This window comes from Quercus suber, unplaced genomic scaffold, assembly GCF_002906115.3.
Source record: "Quercus suber isolate HL8 unplaced genomic scaffold, Cork oak 2.0 scaffold_42, whole genome shotgun sequence".
NCBI lineage: Eukaryota > Viridiplantae > Streptophyta > Magnoliopsida > Fagales > Fagaceae > Quercus > Quercus suber.
This window is the reverse complement of record NW_027069507.1, coordinates 743,316-756,392: the sequence shown is the minus strand read 5'-3', so window position 1 is coordinate 756,392 and position 13,077 is coordinate 743,316. Positions and strand designations below refer to the sequence as shown.

General features: G+C 39.3%; 1 protein-coding gene across 1 annotated transcript; it reads left to right on the top strand.

Moving 5' to 3' along the window:
* Positions 1 to 488: 488 nt before the first annotated feature.
* Positions 489 to 11,222, top strand: LOC136066661 (uncharacterized). The gene is made up of 9 exons (XM_065771347.1): positions 489 to 583; positions 670 to 1,282; positions 1,380 to 1,496; positions 1,632 to 3,119; positions 3,638 to 3,818; positions 9,541 to 9,719; positions 9,828 to 9,881; positions 10,107 to 10,196; positions 10,746 to 11,222. The coding sequence occupies exons 1-9, from the start codon at positions 489 to 491 to the stop codon at positions 11,220 to 11,222; spliced, it is 3,294 nt and encodes a 1,097-aa protein (XP_065627419.1).
* Positions 11,223 to 13,077: the final 1,855 nt, after the last annotated feature.

Genomic DNA, 13,077 nt, shown 5'->3' with positions numbered 1-13,077 from the left:
GCTGACTTTTTACAGTCCAAGTTCTCCTTACCCAATTTTTCGCGTAGATTTCATTTTTGCAGTCTGTTTTTGCATATTGTGTTTCTAAATGGATAAAGAGGATGTTTTTCTTCCTCGCTCCATCAATACTGTATTGGAGGGGAACAAGAATTACTTATCTTGGTCTTAAGCTATGCGCAGTTTTCTTAAGGGTCGCATGCTCTGGCATTACTGTACTGGTGTAATTACCATTCCTGTCAAGGGAGCAAGTGAAGAAGATGCTGCCTTCCTTGGTCGCATGATTGAATGGGATAGTCACAACCATATGATCCTCACATGGATTCGGAACACTTCCATTCCCTCCATCTCCAATCTGTTAGGCAGCTTTGATGATGCAAAATCAGCATGGGATATGTTGGGCAAAAGGTACTCCACTACTCACGGATCCATGAAATATCAGTTGGTAGTTGAATTGCATCAACTTCGACAAGAACCAAGGCAATCCATCAATGACTACTATGATCAGCTCCGCTTCATTTGGGACCAAATTGACCTTTCTGATCCAATTTGGGCATGCTCAAAAGATGCTCAGCAATATGCTACAGTTAGAGATGAACTTCGTCTTTATGAATTTCTAATGTCTCTTCACAAGGACTTTGAGCCCATCCGAGGTTAGCTTCTTAATCGTAGTCCTCCTCCCTCTCTTGATACTGCTGTAAACGAGTTGGTTAGAGAAGAAGCTCGGCTTGCAACCCTTCAAGCCCAGAATAAGTTCAATGTTTTGGCTATTACTCTTTCTGTTCCTTTCATTGAACAATCTCAGCAGTCAGGTGATTCCTCTGGCTCTAGCAATCGTCGCAAGCAGACGAACAAGAAGTTCTGCAATTATTGCAAGCGTCCTGGCCACACCATTGAGACTTGTTACCGTCGCAACAAATCTACTGCTGCTGTTGCTAATACTGAGCCTACTCCGCCGATGCCTTCCATTTCAGTTAAGTCCCAGTCTTCTGGATCCACTATCAACCTCTCCCTTACTGAACTACAGGAGATCATAACTCAGGCTGTTCGTATGGCTGGTAATGCATCTCTTTCCACTGCTCTCTCAGTTCTGCCCGGTAAGTCTCAAGCTTGGCTTTTTGATTCTGCCTGTTGCAATCACATGACACCTCACTCATCCTTATTCTCCAAACTTGACCCTGCACCATATCCTCTTAATATTCATATAGCTGATGGTTCCACCATGCATGGGAATAGTTTAGGTTTTGTTTCGACCTCTAACCTCTCTGTTCCTGGGGTCTTCCATGTACCTGACCTATCCTATAATTTGTGCTCTGTGGGACAATTAGCTGAACTAGGATATCGCCTTATTTTTTACTATCTATTCTAGGTGTATTGTGCAGGATCCGAGGACGGGGCAAGAGCTTGGGACCGGTCCTAGGGTTGGGCATATGTTTCCCATGGACAATCTTCATCTTCCACCTGTTGCTCCTGTCTCTGTTGCTGCTGTAGCTGCTACAGTTTCTTCCTTACCTTCTCTCGCACTTTGAAATTCTCGTCTTGGTCATGCCTCATCTACTCAGGTACAACAGTTAGCTTCTAAAGGTCTGTTGGGTTCTGTGTCCAAAGACAATTTTTATTGTACTTCATGCCAGTTAGGAAAACAGCCAGCTTTACCTTTCAATAATAGTGAATCTATCTCTAATAGTATTTTTGAGTTAATTCATTTTGATGTTTGGGGACCTTCTCCTGTTACGAGTATTGGTGGATCTCGTTATTTTGTTGTTTTTATTGATGATTATTCTCGTTATAGTTGGATCTTTCCTATGAAATCTCGTTCTGAAATCTTATCAATATACAGTAACTTTGCAAAAATGGTTGAAACACAATTCTCCAAACATATCAAAACTTTTCGTTCTGATAATGCTCTTGAATATACTCAATATGCTTTTCAAGCTCTGTTACATTCCTATGGCACTGTATATCATCTAACCTGTCCAGGCACCTCTCAACAAAATGGTCGAGCCAAAAGAAAACTTCGTCATATACTTGACACTATCCGTGCTCTACTTCTTTCTGCCAAAGTTCCTGCCCTATTTTGGGGTGAAGCCGCTCTTCATGTTGTTCATGCCATTAATTGCATTCCAAGTACTGTCATCCATAATCAGACTTCGTATGAGCGCCTTTTTAGGTCACCCCCTGACTATCATTACCTTCGCTCCTTCGGATTTGCTTGTTTCATTCTACTTCAGCCTCATGAGCACAACAAACTTGAGCCTCGATCTAGACTTTGTTGTTTCCTTGGTTATGGTGAAACTCAAAAAGGGTATCGGTGCTATGATCCTGTCTCTCATCGTCTTCGTGTTTCCCGTAATGTTGTCTTTTGGGAACACCGCTTGGTTGTTGAACTCTCTCACTTTCGTTCTTCCCTAACTAACTCTTCTGTTTTAGAGATCTTTCCAGATGAGTCTCCTATTCCTTCCACAGATACTCTTGATCCTCCTTTGGACTTCTCTATTCAATCTCCAGATATTTTTGATGATTCTCCTAGACAGGTTGTAGATGAACAGGTTGATGACGAGCTACCCCACCTTGAGCCTAGGTTCCCTGCTCCTGTTTCTCTTGAAGATCCTTCACAAGATATTCCACCTCGCCAATCAACCCGGGTAAGATCCATTCCTACACATTTACTTGACTATCATTGTTACACTACCCTTGCTACACTCCATGAGCCTCAAACCTATCGTGAGGCCTCTACTGACCCTTTATGGCAGATTGCAATGAAAGAGGAAATTGATGCATTAACCAAAAACCATACTTGGGATCTAGTTACTCTCCCTCCTAGTCAGTCTGTGGTTGGTTGTAAGTGGATCTATAAGATTAAGACTCACTCTGATGGGTCCATCGAGCGCTACAAGGCTCGTCTTGTTGCAAAAGGTTTTACACAGGAGTATGGGATTGATTATGAAGAGACCTTTGCTCCAGTTGCCCGTATCTCCTCTGTTCGTGCCCTCTTAGCTGTTGCCGCTGCTAGTAAATGGGATCTTTTTCAGATGGATGTTAAAAATGCCTTTCTTAATGGGGATCTGCATGAAGAAGTCTATATGCAACCTCCTCCTGGTCTTTCTGTTGAAACAAACAAGGTTTGTCGCCTTCGACGTGCACTTTATGGCCTTAAACAAGCTCCACGAGCTTGGTTTGCCAAGTTCAGCTCTACCATCTTTCACTTGGGTTACACTGCCAGTCCTTATGATTCTGCCTTATTTCTTCGTCGCAATGATAAAGGCACCATTTTACTTCTCCTATATGTGGATGATATGATCATAACTGGTGATGACTTCAGTGGCATTCAAGAACTCAAGAATTTTCTTAGTCAGCAGTTTGAGATGAAAGATATTGGACATCTCAGCTATTTCTTGGGTCTTGAGATCACTCATTCCACAGATGGTCTTTATATTACTCAAGCCAAGTATGCATCTGACCTTTTTCTCGAGCTGGCCTCACTGACAGCAAGACTGTTGACACTCCAGTTGAACTTAATACGCATCTGACTCCCTTGGGTGGGAAACCATTGTCTAATCCCTTTCTTTACAGACGATTGGTTGGCAGCCTAGTTTATCTCACAGTCACTCGTCCAGACATTTCTTATGCTGTTCATCAGGTGAGCCAGTATCTGTCTGCTCCACGATCGACTCACTATGCTGCTGTTTTGCGCATTCTACGATACTTGAAGGGCACTCTTTTCCATGGCCTTTTCAACTCGGCTCAGTCTCCTCTTATACTCCGTGTATTCTCTGATGCTGATTGGGCAGGAGATCCTACTGATCGCAGGTCCACTACAGGTTATTGTTTTCTCCTTGGTTCTTCTTTGATTTCCTGGCGAAGTAAGAAACAAACTTTCGTGGCCCGCTTCAGTACTGAAGCAGAATATCGTGCTCTTGCTGACACCAAATCTGAGCTCCTTTGGTTACGATGGCTTCTTAAGGATTTGGGTGTGTCCACATCGTCTGCTACTCCTTTTTATTGTGACAACCAGAGTGCCATTCATATTGCTCACAAAGACGTCTTCCATGAACGGACTAAACACATTGAGATTGATTGTCATTTTATTTGTTCTCATCTTGTCCATGGTGCTCTCAAGCTTTTCTCCGTCTCCTCCAAAGATCAACTTACAAATATCTTCACCAAGACACTTCCTAAGGGACGCACTCGTGATTTAGTTGACAACCTCAAGCTGGTCTCACATCCACCTTGAATTTGAGGGGGGCTATTAATGTATATTAGGATTGGGCTTTAGGCCCAGCTAGTTTAATTGTATTGCACACTTGTCCTTGTACTACACTTTACTTGTACCGCACACATATGCCTCCTATATAAAGGCATCACATGTATATTCCTTGATTAAGAAATACAATACAGTCATTCAGTATTTCTAACACTTTCAATCTATCCTCTTCTGTGTTTATGTGTGTTGTGAAATTTGAAGTGGGTCTTGCATCTCCGTTGGTTGCAAGAAGTCGTGGGTCTCTCATCTGAAACAAAATCTTCGTCTTGATCCTCACCTACAAATTGGTCTCGGGTCTCGGTGTCCAAAATCAAATAGAAACTCTCCATTTTTCATCTTTGGGTCTCACATCTCACGGTAAACCTAACTGTGTAAGCACTTCCGTAGTGGATGGGGGGAAATAACGCGAACTCAAAAATTGAACCCATGAGTTTGAGCGTGCAACGGATCAATGGCATAACAAAAATCACCAGACCTATAATCACAAAACCCATTATTGTATAACGAAATTTCATCCATGTGGCCAAACAATAGCTTTAAGAGAGAGAGAGAGAGAGAGAGAGAGAGAGAGATACTTGCTTTGTATCCTAGGTTTTATTTGGACTTGGGCTTGATGAACTAATGGTTTGGCCTCCCAATTTCAAACATGAAGAGAAAGAAAAAATGGAGGAGAACTCATTCAGTGCACTACCTGATAACTGAAGAAAAATAATAAGAGAAAGAGGAAAGACAAAGGCAGAGTGAGAGGGAGAGAAGAGAGGGGTAGAGAAAGAGGGATGGAGATTTTAAAGTGAAATAATAGGTTTTGTGAAAACGGATGAAGAGCAAGTGAAAAGGTTATGAAGAAGAGAGAGAAGCTCTATGCGGGCACTTAAGAGAGCCGTTTCGTGCATTCTGCAAGGCACTAATTTTCGTGGGTCTCATAACTTTGCTTAAATTTGAGTTTTTGAAATGAAAACCCCATTTAGTTGGGTTTAATAAAGGAAACTTTAATAGGCAAGAGCACATTTAATAATTGATGTTGGGTTTAATAAAGGAAAGAGCACTAATTTTCGTGGGTCTCATAACTTTGCTTAAATTTGAGTTTTTGAAATGAAAACCCCATTTAGTTGGGTTTAATAAAGGAAACTTTAAAAGGCAAGAGCACATTTAATAATAGATGCTGGATTTAATAAAGGAAAGACATTCAACACTTAATGAAGATTCCACTCTAATTAAGTGTCACTCCTTCATAAGACTTAATTGTTAATTCTCATTAAGTATTCAACCCTTTGTTTGACATCCACACACATGTGCACACATTTAAATGATGATATGTTTATATGCTTGGATGCTTAAGGGTCTGTTTAATAGGAGAATTTTTGTTTTTGTTTTCAAAACTATATGAAAACAACTTCTAAAAAATTGAAATTGAAACTAGTTTTCATATAATAATTTTTACATTATGTGTTTGGCTTCCACTAAAAAAAAAAAAAATTCAAAATACTAAAAACTCAAAATGATGTTTGGGAGACCATTTTTATTTTTGATATTTAAAAAAAAAGTTTACAAAAAGTTACATGTAGAATCTACAGACTACCTTTTTTTTTTTTTTTTTTTTTTTTTTTTGAGATTCGTTATCTGCCACTGGAGAAAGTCATCCTGACAGTATTACTTGGTACATGGAAGCTGCCTCATTATTTCCAAGCACATACGGTCGTCGTCCTCACCCAACTCCCACTTAAAGCAATACTCCAAAGTGCTGACTACACAGGGAGGATAGCTAAATGGGGTACAGTTTTAGGGGCTTTTGACATTAAGTATATGCCTCGCACCTCCATCAAGGGTCAAGTACTCGCGGATCTGGTGGCCGAGTTCACCGAATCCCCATTAAAAGAATTTAATCCAACACAAAAATGGATGGAAAATTGGTTGGCATGATTTCTCAACAAGGACACTTATCTTGGGAAGTATACGTGGATGGCGCAGCAAATAAAAAAGGTTCCTAGGTAGAGCTAGTACTGATATCCCCGAGAAAATCATCATTGAAAAGTCATTGAGAATGGGCTTCTCGGCCATAAATAATGAGGCCGAATACGAAGCTCTACTGATAGGAATGGCCATGGTACGGAAAATGGGTGGAAAGGCAGTGGAGATGTTCTCAGACTCAATGTTAGTCGTTGGCCAGGTGAAGGAAGTGTTTAAAGCGAAAGATGAAAGAATGCAGGAATACTTGAGTCAAGTCAGACACCGACAATTAGAGTTTGAGTCTTTCAGCTTGCAGCATATCCCTAGAAGTGGAAATACACATATTGACTCCCTAGCCATGCTTGCAACCTCTTTGGCGCAAGATTTGCCACGGGTTATCCTTGTTGACGATTTGTATAAACCCACGGATATAGAGTTGAAAGCGTCTTAGTTCATCAGATCAGAGCAGGGCCTAGTTGGATGGACCCTATAATTCAATTCTTAAAGGAGGATATTTTGCCTGAAGAAAAGTCAGAAGCGGACAAAGTACGGAGGAAGGCTACTAAGTTCTGGCTGTCCGAGAACCAGAAGTTATACAAACGCTCATTTTCAGGACCATATTTGTTGTGTGTACATCCTGAGACGACTGAGTTACTCCTTGAAGAATTACATGAAGGAATTTGCGGAAGCCATACTAGAGGTAGATCTTTAGCCCATCAAGCCATCACCTAAGGCTATTAGTGGCCAAATATACAGAAGGAAGCCTACGAATATGTTAAAAAGTGTGATAAGTACCAGTAGTTTGCACCAAATATACACCAACCAGAAGGAATCCTTAATTCGTTATCTAGCCTGTGGCCATTCACTCAATGGGGCTTAGATATTCAAGCATCTAAGCATGAAAGTATTTTAGTATACATACCTCTTACCTTTCAATCATGTCAGCACTTTAGCACAATCATTAAAGCATATGAGCGCATAAACATCCAACTACACAATCACTTAGGGCCTGTTTGGTAAGACGATTTAAATATAGTTTTTTGTTTTGCAAACCATAAAATGGTGGGTCCCACACTTGAATATATTGTTTAGCTGATGTTCTCTAAATACAGTTTTCAGAAAATTGTATCATATTTTCCTTATTCAGACCAGGAATTTTGTACGGTTGAATTTATTTAATCATGTGTTGGCATTATTCCATGCCAAATTTGCTTGTAATTTAGCAATTAGATACCCTATATTTAGGTGTGAATTATGTAAAGGTAGTGTTGAGAGAATGTGAAGAAAACTTAAATGTGTGCACTCAAGAAGGGCCTCGCAACTGGATTTCACGACGAGTAAGTCGCCAAAGGTGGCACATGTATGAAGCATTCAAGGGAGCTAAAAGGTCATGTTAGCTGTAGCACTACATGACAAAACTTCCAGTCTGCCAAACAGTTAGCTCACTACTCAAACTCACGACTCGTTCTAGTTTCGAGGTCCAATCGCCAGAATGCCTTGTTTGTTACAAAATAACTTTTCACATTCCTCACTTACCCTACTATATATACCCTAATGCCCACGAAATGTAGAGAATTTTCAGAGAAAATTTTAAAAGAGAAACCTAGAGAAAAACAAGATTGACTCATTCACTATCTTCATCATTTGATTCTCCAAATTCCTCTACTCTCACCCTCTCTATTGACATATCCTTGAGAGGTACATTTAGCCAAATCCTTATCTCACCATACTCATATCAATGAGGAGGTATTTTGGTGCTTGGGAAGCAGTTCAGAAGGGACCAATTCATTTTGGTTGATACAATAGGAGATTGCGGGATCCGTAAGTTAAAGAAGACAAGGTTCGACGTAACCCTATTGGAGTAAGAGCTTGGAGGGCTTAGGTGCACTGGGTAGATTAAGCTTGGAGGGTCTTCTGCTATTCATATATCCCAACTATATTCTCTAGTGGATTATTGACCGTTTGGAGGGCGGCGAAAAGGTTTTTTGCTAAGTACTTCCGTTTCCTCTTCGATAACACATCGTGGTGTTATCTTTGTGTTTGCATCTTTCTTCCCTGTCTCTTTACCTTTTAATTATTGCTGTGTTGGTTACTAATTATGGTTTAGAGTGTGTTATCAATTTGGTTATATCTTATATTTCATTTTCCGCATATATATTGTTTGATTATAAGCTTGTGTTGGTCATTTTTATTTGGAGGTCTAAACGTTCATAAGTGTTTTATACCTTATTTGAACTTTCAAATTTGAAAATAGCTGAAAGGGTATTTTCAAGATACATAATACATTTTTAATGACATAGTTGTAAATAAAATGAAAATAGTAGACCTCACAGATTTATCCAAACTCTTCTATTTCTTAAATTAATGAGCTTATCTTTATCACCTAAAAAAAAAAAAATCATATTCCAAATTTGAAACTTATCATTACAAAAACNAATTAGTTTCTAAGGGTTTGTTAGGTCCTGTGTCCAAAGACAATTTTTATTGTACTTCATGCCAGTTAGGAAAACAGCCAGCTTTACCTTTCAATAATAGTGAATCTATCTCTAATAGTATTTTTTAGTTAATTCATTATGATATTTGGGGACCTTCTCATGTTACTAGTATTGGTGGATCTCGTTATTTTGTTATTTTTATTGATGATTATTCTCGATATAGTTGGATCTTTCCTATAAAATCTCGTTCTGAAATATTACCAATATACAGTAACTTTGTAAAAATTGTTGAAACACAATTCTCCAAACATATCAAAACTTTTCGTTCTAATAATGCTCTTGAATATACTCAATATGCTTTTCAAGCTCTGTTACATTCCTATGGCACTGTACATCATCTAACCTATCCAGGCACCTCTCAACAAAATGGTCAAGCCGAAAAAAAACTTCGTCATATTCTTGACACTGTCCATGCTCTTCTTCTTTCTGCCAAATTTCCTGCCCCATTTTGGGGTGAAGCCGCTCGTCATGTTGTTCATGCCATTAATCGCATTCCAAGCACTGTCATCCATAATCAGACTCCGTATGAGCGCTTTTTTGGGTCACCCCCTGACTATCATTACTTTCGCTCCTTCGGATCTGCTTATTTCGTTCTTCTTCAGCCTCATGAGCACAACAAACTTGAGCCTCGATCTAGATTTTGTTGTTTCCTTGGTTATGGTGAAACTCAAAAAGGGTATCGATGCTATGATCCTGTCTCTCATCGTCTTCGTGTTTCCCGTAATGTTGTCTTTTGGGAACACCGCTTATTTGTTAAACTCTCTCACTTTCGTTCTTCCCTAACTAACTCTTCTGTTTTAGAAATCTTTCCAGATGAGTCTCTTGTTCCTTCTACAGATACTCTTGATCCTCCTTTAGACTTCTCTATTCAATCTCCAGATATTTTTGATGATTCTCCTAGACATGTTGTAGATGAACAGGTTGATGACGAGTTACCCCACCTTGAGCCTAGGTCCCCTGCTCCTGCTCCGCCTGAAGATCCTCCACAAGACATTCCACCTCGCCACTCAACCCAAGTAAGATCCATTCCTGCACATTTACTTGACTATCATTGTTACACTGCCTTTGCTATACTCCATGAGCCTCAAACCTATCATGAAGCCTCTACTGACCCTTTATGGCAGATTGCAATGAAAGAGGAAATTGATGCATTAACCAAAAACCATACTTGGGATCTGGTTACTCTCCCCCTTAGTTAGTCTATGGTTGGTTGTAAGTGGATCTATAAGATCAAGACTCACTCTGATGGGTCCATCGAGTGCTACAAGGCTCGTTTTATTACAAAAGGTTTTACACAGGAGTATGGGATTGATTATGAAGAGACTTTTGCTCCAGTTGCTCATATCTCCTCTGTTCATGCCCTCTTAGCTGTTGTCGCTACTAGTAAATGAGATCTTTTTCAGATGGATATTAAAAATGCCTTCCTTAATGGGGATCTGCATGAAGAAGTCTATATGCAACCTCTTCCTGGTCTTTCTGTTGAAACAAACAAGGTTTGTTACCTTCGACGTGCACTTTATGGCCTTAAACGAACTCCACGAGCTTGGTTTGCCAAGTTCAGCTCCACCATTTTTCGCTTGGGTTACATTATCAGTCCTTATAATTCTGTCTTATTTCTTCGTCGCAATGATAAAGGCACCATTTTGCTTCTCTTATATGTGGATGATATGATCATAACTGGTGATGACCTCAGTGGCATTCAAGAACTCAAGGATTTTCTTAGTCAGCAGTTTGAGATGAAAGACCTTGGACATCTCAGCTATTTCTTGGGTCTTGAGATCACTCGTTCCACAGATGGTCTTTATATTATTCAAGCCAAGTATGCATCTGACCTTTTATCTCGAGCTGGACTCACTGACAGCAAAATTGTTGACACTCCAGTTGAACTTAATGCATATCTGACATCCTCGGGGGGGAAACTATTGTCTAATCCCTCTTTTTACAGACGATTGGTTGGCAGCCTAATTTATCTCACAGTTACTCGTCCAAACATTTCTTATGCTGTTCATCAGGTGAGCCAGTATCTGTCTACTCCACGATAGACTCACTATGCTGCTATTCTACGCATTCTACGATACTTGAAAGACACTCTCTTCCACGGCCTTTTCTACTTAGCTCAGTCTCCTCTTGTACTCTGTGCATTCTCTGATGCTGATTGGGCAGGAGATCCCACTGATCGTAGGTCCACTACAGGTTATTGCTTTCTCCTTGGTTCTTCTTTGATTTCTTGGCGAAGTAAGAAACAAACTTTCGTGGCTCGTTCCAGTACTGAAGCAGAATATCGTGCTCTTGCTGACACCACATCTGAGCTCCTTTGGCTACGATGGCTTCTTAAGGATTTGGGTGTGTCCACATCTTCTGCTACTCCCTTTTATTGTGACAACCAGAGTGCCATTCATATTGCTCACAATGATGTCTTCCATGAACAGACTAAACACATCAAGATTGATTGTCATTTTATCCGTTCTCATCTTGTCCATGGTACTCTCAAGCTTTTCTCCGTCTCCTCCAAAGATTAACTTGCAGATATCTTCACCAAGGCACTTCCTAAAGGACGCACTTGTAATTTGGTTGACAACCTCAAACTGGTCTCACATCCACCTTGAGTTTGAGGGAGGCTGTTAATGTATATTATGTTATGGGCTTTAGGCCCAACTACTTTTCTTGTATAGCATACTTGTACTTGTACTACACTTTACTTGTACCGCATATATATGCTTACTTGTACCACACACATATGCCTCCTATATAAAGGCATCGCATGTATATTCCTTCATTATGAAATACTATACAATCATTCAGTATTTCTAACACATTTATTGTGACTTGATGTGAAGAATGGAAGGAAGAAAAGACAAAAAGATAAAGAAATAAATAGAGAGGCTATTCGGCCAGTGAAGATGGGGAAGAAGAAGTGAAGTCTCAGAGTGTGAGGACTAGGTGCAGTCTTTAAGAGCTGCGTGAGTGAGAGCAAGCAAAAGAGAAGAGAAAAATAGAGAGAGTAAGAGAAAATATACAGTGAGGAAGAGAGCAGTGAGTGAAAAGAAAAAGAGTTTTTTTTTTTACTCAAGTTGTATCTCTAAGTGTTGTAATCTCTATTTAATATAGTAAAATTATTCGAAGTTTGTCCCGTAATTTTTCATTTCAAGAAAAAAGAGTTTCCACGTAAATCTTTGTGCTATTGTGTAATTGTACTTCCACTTCTATTGTGCTTGCTGAAATTTATTCACAATTATATAAAATTTTTCCCAAAGCCTCCATGCATCATCACACCAACGGTTTCTGAATTCTGGCATCCAAGTCGCTCTTCACTCTTCAATTGACAACAACAACAACAACAACAACAACACAGGCTTCAATAGCAGAAATTCAGGCTTGCCAATGCCAGAAACTTCTTTCAATTTCCTTGCCGAAAATTAGAGCAGGACAGCAATGACAATGGAAGTTGAAGCTGGATCCACAGAAACTAGAGCTAGCTACCTTCTCGGGTGAAACTCACTTGGCAACCGAACCTAATTGGTCATTGAATGAGATATTTGACCCCAATAATTTTAATTACTATGATTTTTCAGAAGTTGGATCATCTAGGATAAGAAGTCAATAAAATTCCAATTTGTTGTGCAGTAAGTAACTAAAGAGTCATAACCACATAACATTAAAGACAAATAAAACAACAAATGCGCTCTCAAAACACACAAGAATATATTTAGTACGGCAAGATCTTTATGCCCCTGTCTTCGTAGGAGAGGAGTTTTAATTCATTATATACACAATCACTCACAAAAGAGAGCTCTTTATTTTCCGTTTCATTTTTTTAGGATTTTGCATGAGAAATATATATAGCGCTCATAGCTTTTAATATATTTTTGGAGTACTGAAGCTCATTAGTCCTCTTGAGTGAATTGAAAATAATAATAAAAAAATTCCTCGAAATAGATTTCCTAGACATGTGTTTGAAAAGAAAGTCTTTTGATTCATAAAAATATTTTTCTTTTTCAGAGTTACATTTTAATATTTAGCATAGTTACAATAATGAGATGAAGGCCGCATAGCCATGAACATGACATCTCGTAAAGGGAATCATATATACAATCTAGATCAACCTATCATTTGTTATATATGTAATATGGTTTGAGTTAATGTTTTACCCCGAAAGAAATAGATTGGTTTAAGTTTTGTTACATTGGCCGTGTCTGTCCACGTTTACCAATCCTAATTTCTGCCTTCTCTTTTTATTTGGAGCATTATTTAAGTTTGACCACCAATACCTCCTTGACCAATCTATGTCAAATGTTAGTCTAGGGGTTTTAAAAGAGGTATATAATGAGGGACACAGGCGATGCATTGCACGTTGACGTTGTGGCCTCATCCCTT